General features: G+C 47.3%; 1 protein-coding gene and 1 long non-coding RNA gene across 12 annotated transcripts in view; both read left to right on the plus strand.

Moving 5' to 3' along the window:
• The window catches only part of LOC149334726 (coiled-coil domain-containing protein 9-like), a 130,298-nt gene that overhangs the window by 45,305 nt on the left and 62,036 nt on the right, over positions 1 to 22,957 (plus strand). For 8 of the 11 annotated variants that reach the window (XM_089555330.1, XM_089555323.1, XM_089555324.1 and 5 more), the window contains 4 exons: positions 404 to 442; positions 8,359 to 8,535; positions 10,079 to 10,254; positions 12,447 to 12,511. In XM_089555330.1, the coding sequence (XP_089411456.1) occupies positions 404 to 442; positions 8,359 to 8,535; positions 10,079 to 10,254; positions 12,447 to 12,511 (457 nt within the window). The remainder of the gene's footprint in view (positions 1 to 403; positions 443 to 8,358; positions 8,536 to 10,078; positions 10,255 to 12,446; positions 12,512 to 22,957) is intronic. The other 3 variants (XM_089555322.1, XM_089555326.1, XM_089555331.1) reach the window with 2 other exon arrangements.
• Positions 456 to 3,109, plus strand: LOC149334727 (uncharacterized). The gene is made up of 3 exons (XR_016284794.1): positions 456 to 521; positions 595 to 658; positions 1,783 to 3,109. It is a non-coding gene; the product is annotated as an uncharacterized LOC149334727 (long non-coding RNA).

Genomic DNA, 22,957 nt, shown 5'->3' on the forward strand with positions numbered 1-22,957 from the left:
ATTTCCAGATTAACGAGCTTTTATTGTGTATTCATAATTTCGGGTGTTCGCACACCTGTAAGAAAAGAGACATGTGGCCTAGAATAGCTGCAATAACAGGGACTGCCATCCAGTGCTGAGCTTTCTCAGCCGTCCAGGTGGCGTCATTTTTGTCATGCCACCTCATACACGATGAGGGGCAGCGGTGCACAGCAGATAAGGATGGCATTGCTACTGCATTGCCATATGCCACAGCGTATGTCCTGTTTGATGTGACATAACCAGCTTGTTTTTTTGTCTGTTGGGTGCCATTTATCTCTGGCAAAGGGAAAGCCTTTTGAGTTGTGTTTCCTCAGAAAGCCCTCTTTTTTCCTCACCATGTGTGTGACGTCCCACGAGCACTTCCTGTCCTCCTCTTTTCCAGAGGGACTCGGAGACCCAGCACATGCAGCGGCTCAGCCTGGTGAGCCACCCGTGCTTCTTCTGGGGTGGTGGTGTCAGGGTGCAGACACGTGGATTGTGCAAGCCCAGAGATGTGTTTAGTATGTGGCTGTGATGTCCCAAAGGCTATGAGGGATGCCGTAGTAGCAGCAATGTCATAAGATATTTGTGCAGTGCAAGTCATGGCGTGAAGATGGAAGAATGTCATGGCTTTACATTTGTCAAGTTCCACTTCCAAGTGAGATATACCACACATACTCATGTAAGGTCTGCCCTCGTGTGATAGCCACACACCCAACTTGGCAGTGAGTAATTGGTTTGGTATTGGCAGCTACCATAGTCCTTCATAAAGTGAGTAATAAAATTCCAATACAGAAGGGGTGTCAGGCAAGGAGATCTCGCCAATGCTATTCACTGCCTGTTTACAGGACGTATTTCGAGGCCTGGATTGAGGATAAGAGTTAACGGTGAATACCTAAGTAATTTGTGATTCACTGATGATGATGCCTTGCTAAGTCATTTACAAGATAAGCTGCAAAGCATGATCAATGAGTCAGACAGGCAGAGCAGAACAGTGGGGCTAAAAATTAACATGCACAAAACCAAAGTAATATTCAACACTCTAGCAAGGGAATAGTTCACAAATGGTAGCAAGGTACTGGAAGTAGTGAGAGAATATGTCTACTTAGGCCGCTTATGACCGCTTATGTTGATCATGAGCGGCCACTTATGTTGATCATGAGAGGGAAATAACTAAGAATGAGAATGGGGCGGAGTACTTATGGCAGGTTCTCTTAGAACATGAATGGCAGTTTACCAATATCCCTCAAGAGAACAGTATACAACAGCTGAATCTTGCCGGTACTCATGTATGGGGCAGAAATGTGGAGGCTAACAAAGAGGGTTCAGCTTAATTTAAGAACAACGGAGCGGGCTACAGAAAGAAAAATGATCGGTGTAACATTAAGAGAGCGGAAGAGGGTGGAGCGGGTTAATGACATCCTGGTCGAAATCAGGAGGAACAAGTGGGCTTCGACAGGGCATGTAATGTGAAGGCAAGACAACCGCTGGTCCTTAAGGGTAACGGAGTGGATTCCAAGAGAAGGCAAGCGTAGTAGGTGGCGGCAGGAAGTTAGGTGGCCGGATCAAGAAGTTTGCGGGGATACACTGGCCGCGATTCGCAAAGGGCAGTGGGCGTAGTTGGTACATCTTTGAGGAAAAATGGGGTGAGATGGATGCCGGTACCACCGTACCATCCAATGGTACTGCAGACCGCAGCGCTCAGGCAGTAAAGGACAAGTTGCGAAAGGCTGGTCTGGAGGACCTTTGTGCACAAATTGTGCTCATGTTGCTGGCTTACAGGCCGACACCACAGGAAGTGACGGGATGCAGTCCCTCAGAGCTACTGCTGGGACGAAAAGTGAAGATTGTGATGAACTCGCTACAGCTGGATCTGAAAGCCACCATGCAGCAAAGGCAGCAGCTCAAACAGAAGGTCAGATGTGACCAGGGAGCGAACCCTCACATTCAGGGGTGGCAGCCTGGAGGTCACGTATTTGTCAGCAACTTTCGGCCAGGGCCAGCATGGGTGCCGGCTGTAGTCTGTGGGGTTTAAATCGGGGAGATAAATACGTTCTCCCCGCTTAACTGCGGCTGACACAGTTCAAAACCACGCGGACCCCACCCCGTGGTTGCGAGCGCTACCGAGCGCACGACGACGACGGCGGGCCTTGCTCTGCGGGAACAAAGGAACGACACACTGGCTGACACAAGCAAGGCATTTATTGCTACAACACCAATAACACCAGCTAGCAACAAAATACACCAAGGAATCGAGGATGTCCTACTCACCAGCACGGTTACGAGCGAACGTTCGCCCACGCTAGGGCCAAGGGATAAGCTCCGAGGCCGGACGGGACGGGGTGGCGGGAGCAAGTTCCGACCACGAGGCGCCTGCGGCAAAGAGCGGAGCGGCTCGCGAAACGTCCGCGAGCTTCCCGGTCCCAAGGAGAAAAGAGCCCGTTGCTTCCCGCGCGCGCGCAGCAAAACGCCATCCGTGGCGCTGGTGTCGCTGCGACGGGAGCGCCCTCCCCTGTTAGTTAACAACTGAGAAGAGTGCGTTTCGGGGGAGTTAACTACAGTTGGAGTGCATTGCGGGAAAGCGAATCATAGCTGAGGGAGCATTTTCATTGGACCTCCAGCAGGTAGACAGAGGACGTTGGACGTGCTGTCATCTCTGGCAGTCGAACCTGTTTCTTCAGGGTGACAGGTTGAACATAACCAACCGTCTAGCACAGTCCTGACGTATCCAGTTTGGCAAGGCATGTTGTGGCCCTTGACCTGTCAGATGTCTGAAATTTCCTGTTTTCAGCTGAGGAACCAAGGGCAGCAGAAGGTACAGCGCGTCATGCCTCAAGGGGCATCAGGGTGCGTCAGGCCTGTACAGCGTTACTCCCCATAACTCAGGCGCTGCCGTTGTTATATTTAAGCGCCACATAATTGACTTTAGTTTTATTAACATTGAAGAAGGATGGATAACTGGGCAAGTTTGTACTGATACATCGTGGGAGGGAACAGCGCGAAACAAAACGACGGACAAAGTAAGAGGACACAAAGACGAGCGCTGACTCGAAACTGAATGTTTTATTGAAAAACGAAAACATATATACAACACAATCACGTGAACAAACAGAGCAACGAGCAATGGTCTAGCGGAATCAAGACCATCAAACGTACAAAATGCCACGTGGTGAATTCCGAACAAAAGCACCCCTGAAAACCGAAGTGAAGCAAGTCACGAATTATCTAAAAATGATACTTCTTTGTTAACTAATGCCAAAGAAGGCTGGCTGATACACTGTGATTCCTTCTTTCGTATGAAATAAGCTTCCATAATCTCCCTTGTCAATTTATCCCGGTGTCTGAACAAAATTTTTGTTTTTGTGACCAAAGGGCGTCACTTTTTCTGTTTTTTATCATTTTCCTTCCCACACTCGCGGCAATGATCTTTCAGATGAGAGTATCTGGTGTCTGATAGTGAATTAAGATGTTCCCTCAGGCGAACATTGATGCATCGGCCTGTCTGACCAAGGTATACTTTTTTGCACGAGAGTGGAAGCTCGTAGACTACAGAGCATGCGCATTCCACCAACGGTGACCTGTGAGTAACGCGACATTTAAATGGACTAACTCCTAATACACTTTCACTACGGTTTCTGATGGCCCGGCAAAGCCCGCTCAACTTACAAGGTGCCGAAAAAACAACTTCGACTTCAAACCTACCAGCTACATTTTTTAGATTATGGGCTACTTTGTGAATGTAGGGGATGACTGCCCTTTTCATACATGCCTTGTCCCTCTTCGACTTGATGAAATCCGTCCTCACCAGCCACACCAACTTTTCGCACGTTGCCGAAATAACCGAATCAGGGTACCCTGCGGCCGCGAGTGTGGGAAGGAAAATGATAAAAAACAGAAAAAGTGCCGCCCTTTGGTCACAAAAACAAAAATTTTGTTCAGACACCGGGATAAATTGACAAGGGAGATTATGGAAGCTTATTTCATACGAAAGAAGGAATCACAGTGTATCAGCCAGCCTTCTTTGGCATTAGTTAACAAAGAAGTATCGTTTTTAGATAATTCGTGACTTGCTTCACTTCGGTTTTCAGGGGTGCTTTTGTTCGGAATTCACCACGTGGCATTTTGTACGTTTGATGGTCTTGATTCCGCTAGACCATTGCTCGTTGCTCTGTTTGTTCACGTGATTGTGTTGTATATATGTTTTCGTTTTTCAATAAAACATTCAGTTTCGAGTCAGCGCTCGTCTTTGTGTCCTCTTACTTTGTCCGTCGTTTTGTTTCGCGCTGTTCCCTCCCATGATGTATAAGTTTTATTAACGTAGGGTTGGAGGGATGTGGTGTTTATTGTACACTTGAGCGTGCCACCGTGTGGGTAAATAGAAGGTACGCATGACTGGGCCCTGACTGGCATGTCATACTTTACTCTCGGCCGAGAAATGTTTTTGGTCCAGATTATAGCAGCATACGAAGGAAACATGACAAGCAAGAAAGAAAAACCACACAACCAGTAGGAATTATTCAGCGTCACAGATTAATAAATGCACATTTTTGTTGGAAGAGAGTTTTTGACGGGCTGCTGATTCACGTGTCATTTGTTTTGTGTATATTGTAGTCCTCTGAAATGATCCTCGAGGTCTCGTCTTTCATCATCATCATCGTCAGCCTGGCTACGCCCACTGCAGGGCCATGTCTCTCCAATTAACCCTGTCCTTCGCCAGCCGCGGCCTCTGTATCCCCGCAAACTTCTTAATCTCATCCGCCCACCTAACTTCCTGCCGCCCCCTGCTATCTGTTTGCCTTCCCTTGGAATCCACTCCGTTACCCTTAAGGACCATTGGCTATCTTGTCTTGTTATTACATGCCCTGGCCAAGCCCACTTCTTCCTCTTGGTTTCAACTAGGATGTTGTTAACGTTCCCTGACCCACTCCGATCTCGTAATGTTACACCTGTAATTTTTCTTTCCATAGCTCAGCTTAACTTAAGCTGAACCCTTTCCTTTAGCCTCCACGTTTGTGCCCCATAGGGGAGTACCGGTCTCGTCTTTATGCCTGGTAATAACTGGACGCTGCATCAACGATCGACTACATGAGCGCACCAAAGGTTTAGAGAACAAGTTATCAAGAAGTCTTTATTGAGTAGCACAGACAAAATATATACACAGATATTTGGACCGATAGCCAATGAGGCTAGTCAGCGGTCCAATACAAAAAAAAACGTAGGTCAGCAATCACAAACACATTGAAGAAAAACTAACTTTGTAGCCTTGCTTCGATTCCCAAAAAATGTTTCTTGCATGTCAGTTTGATATTCCTAGCTTGCTTTATTTCAATTGGCAACGAGTTCCAAATTTTCGCTCCTGTACATTCTATTCGTCTATCTCCGTACGCATTATGACACATAGGAAGATTAAAATTGCCATTACTGGCTTGTCTAGTGTTGCGGACAGGAATACTGAATGCACCAAGAGGTAAGGGGTAGTTGGTATTTATAATATTATTTACCATAAGAGCTATTTTGTAATCGCGTAAGGTTGTGAATGACATGATTTGCATTGCATCAAAAATGTTATTGTTAGAACTATACGAAGAAGGTAATCTCATGGTTTTCAAGGCACGTTTTTGTAGTCTCAGCAATGGTGATAAATACATTTTGTATGTGATTCCCCATGATTCGCTGCAATAACTGAGATGACTGTGACATAATGAAAAATATAGTGATCTAAGAATAGCAGGCGGAAAGTGCCGCCGTGCTTTTGCCAACGTAAAACAACCGTATGCAACCTTTTTACACACACTGTGCACCTGTTCCTTCCAAGACAAGTGGCAGTCAAACATAACTCCTAAATATTTAAAAGGAGAGACACTATCAATAATATTGTTGTCAGCACATATACAAAAATCACTTGATTCAGTACACTTTTGTTTTGAACGAAAAATAACATATTGGTGCGTGGTCATGGGAGCGCGCCGACGATGAAGACGAAGTGTGCGTGTATGGGTGGACAAAGACTAAGTGGCGCCGACGATGAAGACGAAGTGTGCGTGTATGGGTGGACAAAGACTAAGTGGGTGTGTTGTTCGGACAGCCATCTTGTGAGGTCTCTGCTGTGCGCCGAACTTCGCTGAAACTGTGATCTGTGCCAGTCCTGTCCTCGTTACAATATTTAGTTTTTTCAGTGTTTAAACCGTCTAGCCATACGCTGTGTGGAGTGCAATAACTGTGGAGCGGTTTTGCATCGGGCTGCTGTCTTCGCCAGATAAGAAAACGACACCCTGAGGCTCTTGCAATATTTGCACAGAACTAATGACACGTGTGTCAGCAGCCAGTTGAAAGCTCTCTTTCTATAAGATTGTGCGTTTCTTAAACAGTGATGCTGAATAATTCCTCCTGGTTGTGTGGTTTTTCTTGTTATTTTTGCTAGCCATGTGTCCTTGATATGCTGCCTCACTTGTTGCAATTAAATGGTGTGGCTGCTAGTTAGCGCAGGCGTCTCGTGGCCTTCTTGAGTGCTCTGCAGCGCATTAAAAACCAACTCCGGGAGTTTTTGGAACACTTTGAGTTGATAATCTCATCACATTCCTTAGAGTCCCCTCTCTGCGGTACAGAAAGCCGTTCCTTCAAATACGAAGTGGAAGCATTTAAAAAAGAAACTGTTTCGACGAAGCACTGGTGTCACGACAGACCATTCCATGGCATCGTGTCACAGAACCTATTGTGTGCGCGTTGATTGACGGAGTTCTGAGCTTGGGTTTTTCTGAAATGTCAGCAGACACAGTGCGTCCAGTGGCACGCAAGGTGGCCCATAAGCCTCCCTGACCACAAAGTGGGAAATTGGGCATAAAGGAACTGCAGAGTAATGGTACGGCAAAACAGCGCTGACGGACAGGACGGAAGAAGATGAGACAAACACATGCGCTGAACTAACAACCACTACCATTCAACATGAACCAACCAGCCCGACTCAGCCCTCTCCTTGAACCGCAGAGGACTTACCACAGAAGTGTCAGTAGAATGGCAGGAGATGGAAAAAGGAGTTTGTCTTCCTGCCCCTTGTGTAATTAAGCCTGAAAGTCCCCCTGAGAGACCACGGCTGCTCCTGTCGTTGAGCAGCAGCAGCACTCTCTGTGTAGCCTTGTAAGACTGTGCTTATCATAAATATGGGAGTCAGCCATTGGTGGAGTTTGACTGTCTCGTGCTGAATCACTTGCACTTGTCTGTTTGTGCACCATGGCCGGGAGTGTGTGCATGTGATGAAATTTGCCCTGTTGATAGTGAGCACTGTTTTTCACCAGTCTTGTGGTGACACAGCTGATCTATTCTCGGGGGTTTGTGTTGAAATAGGCCAACAAAAACATTCTCTCCCGCTTAACCGCGGATGGCCGTTCAAACTCAACCATGGCAGTGAACAGAGGAAAAACAGCAAAATGGCATTAATTGCTACAGCAACAAGAACACGGGCTGTTAACAAAATACGTTAAGGAATCACCTGGCTCACGAACAAGGTTACAATTGCTGACGCAAGGGATGGGACGAGCATGTTCCCACTGGGCCTCTGCCCGCTGTCTCCTGGAGCAGTCTCCTTCTTTGCTCGTTTAGCTGACTTGGAATCGCTACATAGGGCAAACTGGACGTTGCCTGAATGTCAGACTTCAGGAGCATCGTGCTGCTGTTGAATCGTTGGCGGGGGGCGGGGAACTGGCAAAACATTGTCGCCATTGTAGTAACTGCACGCCCAGGTTCCGCGACACAATTGTCTTGAAAAAATTGACGACCCAGCTTAGCAGGGAAATTTTCGAAGCTTACTGCATAAAAAAAGAAAATGACCGTTGCATCAGCTCCACTTCAGTATCTTTATCCAAGAAAGAATTTAACTATCTAGATGCTAACTTGTGCCACGTGCACCCACGTGCCTGTGTTATTTGATGGTGTTGGCTGTTTATCAGGTGTGATTACGATTCCTGTATAAATGTGGTTTTCCTGTAGTAAACCTTAGTTGAAGTTCCGCGTCTTGTCCTGTGCTTTCCTCTCTTCGTCCTGCGTCGTTTTGCGCGGTTGCAATATGCACTTTATTAGGTAACGAGAGAGGATGCATTGCGGATAAGCAAACATGAGAGGGCGAGTCCCCACAGTTCAGAAACCCCAAATACACCTTGTCTGGACTGAATGTGCTGCTTCAGACTGCGTCGGATGTGATGAACAACCGAAGCCTGGCTGCAGTAGCTGGGCTAGAAGCAATACGTTTAATTGTTCGCACGTCATTGTGAATTTATAAACTTGACGTTGTTGATGGAAAAGAGATGCTAAAGCTCACCACCGATCATCTTTTGCATAATTCCCTTCCTTGCCTGTGTTGTGCAGGAGGACGGCCCCCCTCCTGACCCAAACTACCGCTTCCTGGCTGACCGGATGCGGGAGGGGGGGGACGGGGGGGGTGAGGGGGCTGGAGGCGGCAGCCGTCGGCACCGGGACAACTACGGGGGCCAGGACTTTGAGAATGTACGCCATGCCATGCGCCAGGACAAGGCCCTGCAGAGGGTATGTAGTGTTATTGTTCCTCTTTGCAGGTCGCACAGGGATGCAGTTCTTGGCTGGGCTTTCTTGCATGTTTCGAGGGCCGCCCCGGTGGCTCTGTGGTTACAGCGCTTGGCTGCTGACCCAGAAGACGTGGGTGCGATCCCGGCCACGGCAGTCGCATTTCGATGGAGGCGAAATTCTAGAGGCCCGTGTACTGTGCGATGTCAGTGCATGTTAAAGAACCCCTCAGGTGGTCTAAATTTCCGGAGCCCTCCACTACGGCGTCCCTCATAGCCCGAGTCGCTTGGGGACATTAAACCCCCATAAACCAGACCAAACCTTGTTTAGAAAACTTTTTGTGGGCAGCTGCACAGAAATACCGGTCAGGTTGTGGCTCATCTGAAGAATTGCACACTCAAAGAGCAAGCCTGTGTGGTGCCACCTGAGGGGCACACGTAATTCGCAGTGGGCGCAGTGGTCGCTTGGTGGGAATACATCTGTCGACTGCAGTAAGAAATGGTGTGTTCCTGTAGGGACCAGCATGATGCAACCGGGACCACGGTTTCTCCGAGAACGGCCAGGGCCAGTATGGTCCATCTGAATGGCCACCACTGTCCAAGGTACGCCACCAAACATGGCGATGCAGCTTTATTTTGGACACTCCTGGAACTTCACTTTTTGAGGATTCCAGCACAAAGACTGTGTTGCCCCTCAGTCCTTTGGACACTCAGTTCATTGCCCACTACAGGGGTGGCAAAATGCAGACAAGTTGCTACGTGTAATATGATCTATGTGCAATATGATATCAGCGGCTGATAGCAGCAACGCTGTGGGAAATCTTATGCTGTGCGGGGGAAGAATGAGGCAGTTTCAAGTAACCAAGCACTAGTCCACATAGAGAGTTCAATGCCTTCATTACATGGAGTCCACAGACATACGTGTGCTCACTGCTCAGGGCAGGCAGGGGCCGCTGATCATGAGGGGGAAATAACTAAAAGAACAAGAATGGGGTAGAGTGCACATGGCATCTTCTCTCAGATCATGAATGGCAGTTTACCAATATCCCTCAAGAGAAAAGTATACAACAGCTGTTTCTTCCCGGTACTCACCTATGGGGCAGAAACATGGAGGCTAACAAAGGGGGTCCAGCTTAAGTTAAGGACAGTGCAGCGAGTTATGGAAAGGAAAATGATCGGTATAACATTAAGAGATCGGAAGCGGGTGGAGTGGGCGAGAGAACAAACGCGAGTTAACGACATCCTAGTCAAAATCAAGAGGGAAAAGTGGGCTTGGGCAGGGCATGTAATGCAAAGGCAAGATAACCGCTGGTCCTCGAGGGTAACGGAGTGGATTCCAAGAGGAGGCAAACAGATAGCAGGGGGCGGCAGAAAGTTAGGTGGGTGGATGAGATTAAGAAGTTTGCGGAAATACAGTGGTTGCAACTGGCGAGGGACAGGGTTAATTGGAGAGACATGGGAGAGGCCCTGCAGTGGGCACAGTGAGGCTGATGATGATGGCATCAAGGTGTATATCTTGCCAGCTTAAGATTGAGGGGGCCTTGCAGGAGAGTGGGGGCCATGCCTTGCCCCCCAAGCTGGCCATGACCGGCCGGCAGCGGCGGGAGTATGAGCAGTGGAAGAGTGACCGGGCCAGCATTGACCAGGAGCGGATGCAGCGCCACATGGATGCGGAGGGACACTTCACCCGCGAGTGGGACCTGCACAAGGAGCACCAGCTTGGGTGAGTGTTGTGGCCCCCTAGGGGAGGAGGAACCCAGTTGGGTGATCGGCTTGCTTTAGCTGAGCATGGTTCCTGACTCCCCACACTGGCAAAGAGATGGTGCGGCTGTGTGAGGATGTCTGTTCTTACAAGATGGAGAGGCACTGAGAACTTCCTGCCAGAGAGCCAAAACAACTCCTCCTCGCTTCAAGGGTGATGACAGCATAGCTCCTTCACATAAAGAGTGGCCATCGTTGGCCATTTGGGCAGCCACAGTTAAGGAATAAATGCTGTATTTACGCGCATAATTTGTGCACCCCTAAATTGCATATGTGCCAGACCACCAGCATGCATGTGGGTGTGCGCTAGGCAGGCTTTCTGTACGGCCATGTCGCCGTGTGTGGCTGCAACAGGTGCAAGGGGATGAATTGCCTGCCATTTACCCTTGCGCTGGCGATCGCTTTCTCAGGTTGTGCGGAATCCAAACCATTTGCCGCTAGTCAGCCAGGCCGTCTGTCATTTCTCTCTGGCTTGGCAGTTGTACCCTTCTGCCTGTATTGCTTTGAGGTGCGCATCCACTGTGTGGGGTTTTTAATTGGGTAGATATAAATACATTCTCCCCGTTTAACCTCGGCTGACAGAGTTCAAAACCGCCGAACTCCACCCCGTGGTCGTGTACGCTACTGAGTGCACGCCAACCATGGTGGGCGCCGTAGGAACGACACATTGGCTGACACAAGCAAGTCATTTATTCCTACAACAACAATAACGCCAGCTAGCAACAAAATACACTGAGGAATCGAGGACGTCCGACTCACCAGCACTGTTATGAGCGAACATTCGCCCACACTAAGGCAAGAGGGAAACTCCGAGGCCTGACGGGATGAGCTGTGGGAGAATGTTCCTCCCCACGAAGCTTAGCCATTCGCCCCGCCAATGAAGAGCGGAGCGTTGCGCGTGAATGTCAGCATGCTTCCCAGGTTCCGAGCAAAAGAGAGCCCTCTTCCCTAAGGCGGGTGCATCGCGGGGAAGCTTAACTAAAGGGGACGAGTTGAAGGTGCACTGCGGGGAAGTGAACCACAGGGGACGAGGAAAGTGTGTCCCCACAATCGTCATGCCATTTGCAACCCCCTTTTTGAAGCGTTGATTTAAAGAAAAAGTCCGCAAATGATGCGAGTAGATACGGCACTTTTGTCTAAAAAATTACTAGTGGTGTTGACTCGTGTTCACTCCTCACCTGAGCACTGAACGCAAGTTTGGCAACTCAACCTAGCTGCAGATTGCGGCCCTGTACTGGGCACGGCATGAGCACGATGATCGTTGTGAACGCAGTAATTAGCTTTCTAGTTTTCCAACCATGGAGTGGGCTGCTTTCCCATTAACATGCTGGGGTGGGCTGAACTCAGTGCGACCTCTGCAACTGCGGAATTGGGATGTTGACAGCACAAGAAAGTCAGCCTGAGAAGCTGCCGGTCCAGAGGGGCCACCGTTAATAAGTGGTCGGCTGGTTGCTGCTCTGCCGATGAACATGAGAGATGGGCTCTTATGAGGCGACACTGTGTTGTGGCTTGGGCCCCTATGGGGGAGAAGAGGTCTGTCTGTGCTTCTGGCATTGCTCAGCCGGTGTCTCCCAGCAGTGCATCACCTGCGCTGGTGCAGACTTTGCCCTGGGAGCATAGTGTAGATTGAAAGAGAATCGTGGAATATAATGCTATATTGTATAGCATTCACAGATTACAAGAGAGCATTAGTAGAAACCTCACCCACTCAGCCTTCCATAAGAGTGGCCCGCCAAGTGCGCTGCTGCCGTTGATCGCTGGCTATTGGCGAAGGATTCGAAGCACTGGCAGTGTGTCAGTGACTGCACATGTGTCACCTGTAATTTCATGCATAGAAAGATGCTGTGCCATTTCCTTGTCTGCATAGACGTACAAAAGGCAGTGAAGAGATTCTTGTTGGAAGACAGTCGTCCCTTAACATCCCCCCTGCAGTTCTTCACTCTGGAGAGGTGCAGCCAAGGCAGCTCTCTCCCCCTCCCCCTTGGCGATAGTGGAATTGGTGGGCTGTTCAGGGGATCTGTCCAGGAATGCGGATGAGTCGTGCCTGCATTGTGCTCAGATTGAAAAGGCACACTGATCCCCTTTGTGCAAAGTGCCACCATGTTTGCACTGGTGTGGATGATGGTGTGGTATTTGTCATTCCGTCCTGTGCAGGCCGCCCTCCCCTCCGAGTGAGCACAGAGGTTCCTCCTGCCAGGGCAGCCGCATCTACCTGCGCGGTAAGCGGCTTTGTTGTTGGCACAGCATGCCACAAGGGCCTGTGCATGACTCTTGGCAGCCATAAGTGGGCATCTCTTCTGCTGGGCTCTTTCGCAGAGATATTGTGCCATGGGTTTGTAGAGAACCCCTGGGTACGACTGGTGGGCTCTTTTGGGTGGTCAGCACAAGGCATAGTGGTAGAGCCTTGCGTGCAAGACGTTCCAATCTCGGTGCCACGCAATCCTCCACCGGCAACCCCTTCACCAGAGCAGGATTTGGCCACAACCTTCTATGAACATGTATGTAGAAAACCAGCGAAAAGGACGCATTCACAAGGAGGAGAAGTACACAGGACAACGCTGGAATCGTCTATGAACACACCAGTAGACCAATTTCACCAGCTGTGATACACTCTGGGAGTTGTGGCACTCCAGCTGGTGGCTGCGTTGGCACGTTGTAAGTGCACGCACAAGAAGCAGCAGTCCTGTTTGCGTCACCACACCACGAATGTTGGATTTGTGGGACAAGTGTGTTCACCCGAGGAGGGGTGCCATGAGCTGCGACAGCTGTGCGGAGCAGGGGGCCCCGGATTGGTCGCTTTGTAGAAGAGAAGAAATCCCCAAAACACAGCGTAGGCATGAGAGGCATGTAGTCGTCTTGTCCCCTGTTGGTGAGTGGACATTGACAAAGGGCAAATTTGCAAATTCTGAAGCTGTCTGAAATGCCTCTTTCAGTGGATGCCCAGTTCTGAGGCAGTTCCCTAAATTTGTGGCCGCCACACACTCTGTGCATACTTCCGCGCAGCCTCCGCCTTGTTGTCATCATCACTCTGGTCACCGATGGTGGCCGCAAAAGCAGGCTGCCCAGCAGGGAAGGGCCGCTTTTTCCTTCCGCTGCCGAGGGGAGCGTGGCGTGGGTCTGCTCGTCCGCCGCTAATCGAACAAGCAGTTGTCGCATTTTTATGTTGGATTCGTCCTCCAGCAGGAACGACATCCCACAACTTGGCAACTTCTTTAGCCATGTCAAAAAAAAAAATGCAGCAGGCTAGAGGACACTCAAGGCAGCAGTGACAGCGACAAAAATAAAACCAGATCCCCAGAACTGATCTGTGCATAACCTGCAAGGTGTACAACTGAAATCAGCTCCTGCATACAACACTGTCACTGTTGGCAACGAGCAGATCGCTGTCAATGTCCTCGCTTATAGCTGTCATCGGTGGCGTGACAGGGTCTGGCTTGTCACGTGGTGTGGCTTAGGGGCTTGACGTGGGGATCAGAGCAAATATGCAGTGATGGCTAGCTGATGACACGATGACGATTCCTGTGCTTGATAGCAATGCTTTACTGTCGAGTGAAAAGCTCCCCGGCGTTCCTGCAAGATGTAGAATTGCAATCAGCGTCTGCGTGCAGCGCTGTCTCTGCTGCCAAAGTGCTTTTATGCGCTGCTGAGCTTTAATGCAGTCCCTTAAAATGCAAAAAAGAACTCATCAAGCCATCTTTGCAGCAATTTCTGCCCGATGTAAGGTTGTAAGTGAATGTCTGTGCTAAGTTTTAGTGTCATATTAAGGAGTGCACAATGTACATTTGATGCGGTTATTCACCCGTGATGTCTTGAGGAGCTGTACGTGTGATAGTGCTTTCTCTGTTTCACAGAATGAGAAAGAGAGGCTATAAAACTGTGGAAATGTGGCATAATTCCTGATGTTTTGTTGCACATCGGTTGTTGAGGATACGTGATGTTGCCATTTCAGCCATGTGCAATTTATGCTGGGATATCACCAACATTTTGCTCAGTATTTTTGAAAAAAAGAAAAAGAAAGGCCATGTAAGGCCATGTCCTTCAGTCAACGTTTTCAGACTTACTGAGAAAATAGTGAGAGCGAGTCATAGAGTGAGGCAGCAAGGATTGTATTAACATGCATCAAAAGTTAATTGGTGCTGCAGCAATCAAAATAAAACTATTGGTCGCGAAATTAAAAACCATTGAGTCCTAGTTTGGCCAGGTACTTGACACCTCCCCGATTGGGTTCTCCTTTTCTCATTTTGCACTGAACACAAGCATTTGTCACAACTCCACTTGGGAAAATGGCATAGCTCACTCGAACCGCTCACCTTGCCTGCTGGTTACCTGCCAAGCACATCTTGAGTGCATTTGTGTGCTTATGTGAACAAAAAAAGAAACAGGGGCCATGATGAGAAAATAAAGCGGAAGCCCAGGTGAATACAGCGAATGCCGAAACGGCAAAATGTAGGCAGCACTCGCTGAGGATGTTCTGCTGGCAAAATGAATGAAAGTGACGGTCATCGTCACCTGCAACATTTTCCAAAACAAGGTCCGAGTAACAAGTGCTCCACTTTCGTGCAGCAACTGACCACCCTCCCTGTGCTGCTCCTGGTGCATTGCACCCCTCGAAACTCCTTCAGCTCAACGCAGTGAATGTCGCAGCTATCACAATGCAGTAAAATTGGTCGGTCGGATAGTTCGACAGGATACCTCGGGAGGTTCTAAAACAGTGCAAACAGGAGGACAAGGACGGTGGAAGGAAACGCACAACACGAGCGCTGACTTACAAGTGAACAGCAAAAGCTGTGCAATGCATGGGAAGGATGTGGCAGATGTAATCACAGGCAGTCGACGGCATACGAGACAGCTCGACTAACAGGATGGCTCATAACGAATTACAGCGTCTGTGCCTTCTGTTGGACATCTTTGCCTTTCAGATTCCTCTATGGCTGGACGGTAAGCGTGATCAACCCTTGCAGCCAGTTCCGGGGGAGTTTTCTTTGGTGATGTATCTTTGGCAAGGGTTCACCATGCTTACCGTCCAGCCATAGTGGAATCTGCAATCTATTTTTTCAAAATGAAGCCGGCATTTCAGTTGATGATTTCTTGAATCTAGTGTCATTATACTTGTCGTCAACCTTTGTTAAATGGAATGGGGAAGTTTACCTGCTGAAAAAAGGGAGTGTGTATTGGTTCATGCATAGCGCCTGCCCTTAGTGACTTGTTTCTTGCGAGTGCAGATAGGAGGATCCAGAGTAATCTAGACAGTGAAGTGGTGATAAAAACGTTCCGTTTTGTAGATGATTACTTGGTTGTCCTTCGGAAGAATAGTGGAAGCTTTCTTCAGATAGCAGAAAGCACAATATCTACCTTTGCGAAGTGTCTTGAGCCACTGTCAATTACTCACGAGCTTCCTGTTGAGGGCATGATCTGGTTTCTTGATTTAAAGCTAGTTTCTTCCAGTCAAGTTTGCTGGATGTATGAGCCAAGAGGGAATAAGGCTCTCTTACCGTTCACCTCGGCACATACGAAGTTAGTTAAAAGAGGAGTAGTAAAAACATGCCCGTCTAATGCAGTAATAAGTCATGCACATGCCTGATGACAACAAGTTTCAGTAATCAGATTGATCGCCTTCAGGAAGCGGGTACCCGAGGTATCTCCTGGTAGCAGTAACAGAAAGCATGCACAGACAAAGAAAAAGCACAAGGTTGACAGATAAAAAGGAAGGTCCCAACAAAATTGAAGTAATGCCGTATATTCACAGGCTATCCCACGGCCTCAAAAAGATTGGAGAGAAAATTGGAGTTAGAGTTTGCATGTCAGCCCCAGAAAAGTTGTCCCGCATGTGTAAGGACACATGTCCCGATGAGCAGGAGAGGAACGTCTGCTCTGTACGGCACCAGAACCCCTTTGTGAATTGCACCGATAACGTTGTTTACAGGTTGCCACTTTCATGTGGCAAGTTGTATATTGGACACACAGGCCGGTGCCTGAATAAGCGACTCAGCGAGCACTACAGAAACGTTAGAGGTGAGGGCCCAGGTAATTTGGCTCGTCACTGCCGTAGTCACAAGCGCGCGCCTAAGTTCGATGAATGTTCTGTGTTTGGAAAAAAGAACGATGAAAAAACGAGGGAGACAATTGAAGCAGCGGCGATGGAAAAAGAGGGATTGGAAAATTTCGCTAGTGATCCTTCGGTGTCATTCATTATCAAAAAAGGACTTAGCTTTCTTGGATTCAAGGCAGCGGGCGATAGTGTGAAACGTGCTCACTGATTGGTGGCTTGCATTGTGTTTTTTCTCATTCCTGACATGTCATGAACTTGACAGGATAATCATTGTTAGTCATCTGTACCTGTACCTTTTGTGATCTTTATAAGGTTGTCCGCGCCAAATAAAGATCGTTCAGTGGAAGTTTAGCGCTTGTGTTGTGTCCCTTCAATTTTGTGCACTATGGATCCTCATGTTGACTACTCACTAGCCCGAGCCCTGACCCTTCTAAGGAATCTGAAAGGCAAAGATGTCCAACAGAAGGCGCAGACGCTGTAATTCGTTATGAGCCATCCGACATTCCTGCTAGTCGAGCTGTCTCGTAGGTGAAAGAAAGATCCCTATGCATGGTGTTAAAGCAGGGGGCTGCGCTGTGTTCCCAAAAGCCATCTTTGCACCTAAAGCACTCGAAGAAGCCATTAACTCAGTTTTCTTCCATAAGAATGAAAAATCCTTAACCTCAGCAAAGAAAAAAGTAAGACAGATATGCCCTAAGCACAACTTAAATGGTCCAATAAAACGTAGTGATGACAGTGAAAACAGCACCCTGAAGATGTTCTTTGCTGCAAATATAAAGTTGAATGCGCTTGTCGTGTAATAACATCCAAAAACGGTACATGGCAAAAGTTGGTTTCCATGTTTCTGAAAGCACATTTAACAATCCTGTAAATAGATGATCCCTTTCTGTTAAAAAGTTCTCATGAAGTTAAAGAGTTCCTAAAAGCTCAGAAAAGGGAGGGCACTATTGCCTACTCCATCGATATTAAAGATCTTTATTATTCTGTACCAAAAGAAAAAAAGAAGACTGCATTGATCACCGTGGTTGTATCGCTTTCCAAAACGCTTCCGGTATGTTGTCAGGGTGGAACCAGCAGAACACAGACGCAGGACAAGAAAAAGGAGTCCAGCGGTGTGTTCCTCCTTTTTCTTGTCCTGCCTCTGTGTTCCGCTGGTTCCACCCAGACAACAGTATGAACCATTTTAGGGTTATTGTCTATGTACCTCTCCTCAGCGTCTTGTACATGGAATGAACTCGTGCACCTCCAGAAATCAAGAATGCCCATAGGGTCATGTGTAGCACCCATCCTAAGTGACATTTTTCTGGCTTCCATAGACACGACCTTGGCTTCTATGCTTCCCAGTTCGGCAGTGGTACGGACGTTTGGATACGTTGATGGTTATCTTGTGATCATAAACAGTCACAGGCAGCCGTACAGAATGTCATGAATGCTTCCACTTAAACCATGTCTCCTCTAGTCTTAAATAAAGAGTTAACTGCGCGAAAGGGTTAGGACACCAGGGAGACACACATTCACGACACTTAGAAGTGCTTCTAAGTGTCGTGAATGTGTGTCTCCCTGGTGTCCTAACCCTTTCGCACAGTTAACTCTTTATTTCAGAAGTGAACCAACTAGCCCGGCAAATCCTTTTGCTACTCTTAACACACAAGGTGCTGATCGCACTATCAGATTTCTGGACATGAGGCTGGAATTCCGAGGCCAACACATTTGTTGGACCTATGGACCGCGCAATAAGGAACCGCTGGTTTCGTACCATTCAGCTCATTCCAAATTGGTGAAGCGAGCAAATGCTAGTCTTTGCATGTCTAATGCGCTCGAAACAATCACACAGCATGTTTTCCTGCTTTGAAGTAGGTTATCAGAAGCAGGCTCTTTTAAGTTCTGTCTCCCAGGAGCTTCAAAAGCAGATGAAAAAAGAGGGCAGGCACATTGAAGATAGAAAGAAACCAAGAGACGCAGTCATTCCATACTGCCGCACTCTGTCCCATAATCTCAAAAAGGTTATAGAAAAGTGAACGTGGTGTTTTCAGCGCCTGGAAAGGGTAAACATCTGCAGTTGTGTTAACCCTCCTCCCAAGACAGCAAGAACATGCAGGACCAGTCATCAAAAACAATTTGTCCCGTGTGAAAAGGGAGTGGTTTATTCGATCGGCTTAAATGCATAGGACAGACGGGCAGATGCATTAGTGGCTGGTTGCGTGAGCATAATAAACATGTGCAAAAAAAAAGGACACATAGCAACCCATATAGACAACTGCAGCGCCTGTCAACCAGAATTCGAACAATGAAGAGTCGTAGGAAGTGATTGAAACCTTTAACTTAAAATCTAATAAATGCATCTGGGTTTTATCAGACAAAGAAATGACGTTTCTTTCGGGAAAGAAAAAAATGATAACTTCGTGCTCTTTGATTACCTTTTCCCCTTTGTTAAATGTGTCAGTGTGTGTGTAACAAGTCAGAGCTGTTGGATGGGAGTGAACGTGGCTTCCTAGAAAAATTGTGAAATTTTTTGTTCGCGCATGGCGAATTCAATCACGTCATCTTTTTATTGATTTTAATGTTAAGGTTATTGCAGTTGTCAGAAAAATCTTGTCACCTTCATATGCCATTCACTTTTTTAGATTTTATCAGCTTTCTTTGTTGTAGATTTGTTTTATCATTTTTATGACTCTTTACATCATGTGACATTATTCATTACATAGTCAACCATTATGCTTTGTTCACCTTTTCCATCTCTTTTGAGATTTCATCATGTTTTATCCTTACCACCCTCTTTTTATCGCTTTTATGGCCATTTACACCTTATGACATCGACTGCTTTTAATTACTTCTGCCACGTCCTTCCTATATATTGTGCACGCTTTGCTCAGTGAAGTTCAGTTGTAACGTGGTGGAGCAGCGCAAAGGACGGGACACAAGAAACAAGGGAGGACAGCGCCTGTGTACGTCCTCCCCTGCTTCTTGTGTCCCGTCCTTTGCGCTGCTCCACCACGATGCAACAGCACCAACTAGCCCAGCAACTTGCTCTTCTGAACTTCAGTTGTAAGTCAGCGCTCGCGTTTTACGTTTCCATCCGTCGTCCTTGTCTTGTTTGCATTGTTTTAGAATGAACTGATTAACTCTTTCGTTACCATGCCACTGTGCTTCGGTCACCGGTGATCGAAAAATTCGAAGCACTATGGCAGCATGACCACGGCCTCTACGGACTTGCTGAGTCATTCCGTTTGTTGTTCACACATTGAACTTAAATTTCCAGCTTAGTTTATATTTTTGCCAAAAAGCGGCAATTTTTAAGACATGCTTCAAGTTGTGGGTGCGGCGTCGTGCGCTCCGAAGAAGCCATCAAAATCGGGAATGGCGCTCACTCGAAACAAACCCCGTTGCAAGCAATTCTGCTGCGTTTGCACCATATATTTTTTATGCATCGATTGGCACGGACCCTGACGGTGATGCTGTACCGTCAGGTATTCTTTCGAAGCTCAAACTGCGTAACGAGAGCCCGGAATGCTGGCCTGTACGTTCAGTTTCCTGCTTACGGTCCATTTGTGCCAACCAAAGCTCCTCATTACAGCCGTTACGGTGATGTGGCGCCATCTAATTTCTTCTTCAGAGACTACAGTTTCGGTTTCTGTGTAGACTGCAATTTTCCCGTGACGCGCGAATTTTTGAAATGCCCTTGAAGCGGAGGGTACGGTGAGGACGCTCCGAGCATGGCGTCAGGCACGCTGACGGCGCGCGCTCGGAAAAACCTTGCTGTGCGCAATTCTGCTGCATCGACTGCAAATATTTTCTATGCTACGAATAGCAGAGTCTGTGGTGATGATGTTGCATTGTTGGATTTTGGTTCAAATGCTGTAACTGCGCAAACCAATCCTGGAACGTTGGCCTGTTAGTTTCGCTTTCTTTTTCCTATCCACTTGTGCGGGCGTATCTAGTTTGTTGTTCAGACAGTTAGTTCCATTTTCAGCCTAGTTCATTATTTCTCCGCGAGTCGTGCATTTCTCAAGTGCTCTTGGAGCAGAGGTTTATTGTGTCATAACACGTGGTGAGGATGGCGTCAAGCTCGGGCACTTCACGCGCTCGGAAGGGTTCCACTGCACAAGTGCTTCTTCTGCCTCTGCAGCTGATTTTCAAGATGCTCCAAGCAGCAGTGGCTCAAGAGACGATGTTGTAACGTCGGATTTCGATTGTGCAGCGACATCGCAGCTATACTTATCGCATACTATATATCGCTATATCGCAGCTATACATTGTTGTGTTTTCCCAATTTTTTTTCGCACATTAAATAAGTTCCAATTTGTATTTTTTTAAACCACACTTACCAAGCTTTTGTTTGGCACATAACATTACTCTTCCAATTTTTTTTCTTGGGGACTCTAAAAATCATATCAAGAACACTCTCAAATGAGCCTTTTCAAGAGGCATAAAGATAAAAAATTTTTAGCTTGAAAACTATTCAAGTTATAATTTTAATATTTTAATGCCATGTTTTAGAAAAAATTTGAATTGTTTTGTGATTTCTAAAATTTTTTAGTAAAAGTGTTTTGAGCTATTGTCATATAAACACAAAAATTTTGTTCTTTTTTATTTTTGTTGTTCATTGACTTTTTTCACAACATTTCAAAAAAGAATTTGTGTTCAAATAAATTTCATTAGAAAGCGCATTCTATCTCAGTCATTGTTATGCATTTTACGTACTTTTATCCACCACACTTTTTCTAGAAAAAATGTTTGTCTGAGACATATAAAAACTGTCCTTTTTCCCGTGGTAACGAAAGAGTTAAAAAACGCCAGAGCCTGAGGGCGTCTAACTCTACAGACAGAATAGAACTAGTAGAGCTATTAAAATTAATGAATAAGTGCAAGGTAGGTGACATAAGGAAGTTAGTTTATTAAGGAGAGAATCGAGCATGCTCTAAAGAATGGAGGTAGCCCAAAAGTGGTAAAGAGAAACTAGGCATAGGTAAAAACCAGATGTATGCATTAAGAGAGGAGGGCAATGTCATTGGCAATGTGGATAAGAAAGTAAAGTAGCCAAAGAGTTCTGCACAAACCTGTACGGTAGCGATTGTAATCAGAACGTTAATAACAGAGACAGTAGTGCACAGCCATGGGACATCCCGCCAGTAACGAGGTAGGAAGTAAAGAGCAGCCTTAGGAGCAATGCAGAAGGGGGAAAGCAGCTGGTGAGGATCAGATGACAGCAGATTTGTTGAAGGACGGAGGGGAGATATTTTCAACGACGAAGACACTTGGCACTGGCGATGAGGAAGAAGAACACGGTCTGAATATACCACATGCATTTTGCAGATTGCATGAGCCAAATCGCCAGACGAAAGCCCTGCACATGCCAAAACAACCGATGGAAAGACACCATCAAAGACTGGGAGGCATGTACCAACGCTACCAACGGAAAGCCAAAGGATTCAGCTCTGACATCACAATGCTGAAGCTACATAATCCACCACCGACTGCCAGAGGCCCTCACTTGGTACTGGCGACGACGAAAAAGAACATCGTCTGAATATACCGCTTGCATTTTGCAGATTGCACGAGCTCAATCGCAAGACGAAAGCCCTCACATCAAAAGTTCTTCGTGTCCAATGTGAAAACGACACTGAATACATTCAGTAGGACGAAAAGTACTGCCTGTCTATTCTACTTCATTGTTTGGAATGGCTTCACATCCTGCTGAGATTGGTGATCTTATCAAAACTAGAAATATAAAGGTTATCTAGTGCTTTTACTTGAATATAAGATGAAGCCGCAACAGAGAAGATGTCCTGACTACATTTCTCGCTCAAATTACGTTTACTTTCGGTGTTATTATGCTAACAGAAATGTAGTCTACTGCAGACTGTGGTGCCATATCGGAGAAAATCTTTGTTGCTTGAACTGCTCAAAATTGCAGGGTGGAGGAATACAACTGAACGTCAAAAGAAATTGTCTGCGGTTTAACCACTGCTGAACCTGGTTAGAGAGCAAAAGCTGTGGCGTATCGTGCAACTAACTATAAGCGGCTTGGCGCCTGTAACGTTGAGTGCGTTCCGGACACTGGATAGGCAGGGCAGTCACCCTGCCACCCTGGCAGCTACTGGTTGATCGCGAGAGTTTGCTCACCCAGTGAGCGCTGCGGCCTATTGCAGCAGTGCCACATGTCTGCCACAACGTTGTCAGCGCTAACACATGCAGCCCGCATCTAGGTCTCTCCCATCACCCCACGTACCTATAAAGTGTGATTCTGCCGTCCCCGTGACCCAGTGATGCATACTTCCTTTCCTTGAAATCATCGGTGTGTAAAATGTCAGTGCCAGTGAACACAGTGAACACCGACGGCCTATGGCTTCAGTGCCGCGTTTCTCCCACAATGTTGTCAATGCCAATGCATGCAGTGCACGTTTGTCACTGCGTTGCGTAGCTTAAAGCACGGCTGAGGTGTCCAGCCTGGCTTCTTTCAGTCTCTCCGACTCACTTTCCATATCTGCCGACGAATCCCACCGAGCTGCCCCTTCTGTATATACGATGCAATGCCAGCTCCTCCTCCCTTGTTGCAACGCGGTTTCACCGGCTCCTCCTCTGACGTCATGCCAGGTGGCGCGGCGAGGGGCGCTAC

The sequence above is a fragment of the Amblyomma mixtum genome, chromosome 8 (genome assembly GCF_055824585.1).
Source record: "Amblyomma mixtum isolate Tamu chromosome 8, ASM5582458v1, whole genome shotgun sequence".
In the NCBI taxonomy this organism is placed as follows: domain Eukaryota; kingdom Metazoa; phylum Arthropoda; class Arachnida; order Ixodida; family Ixodidae; genus Amblyomma; species Amblyomma mixtum.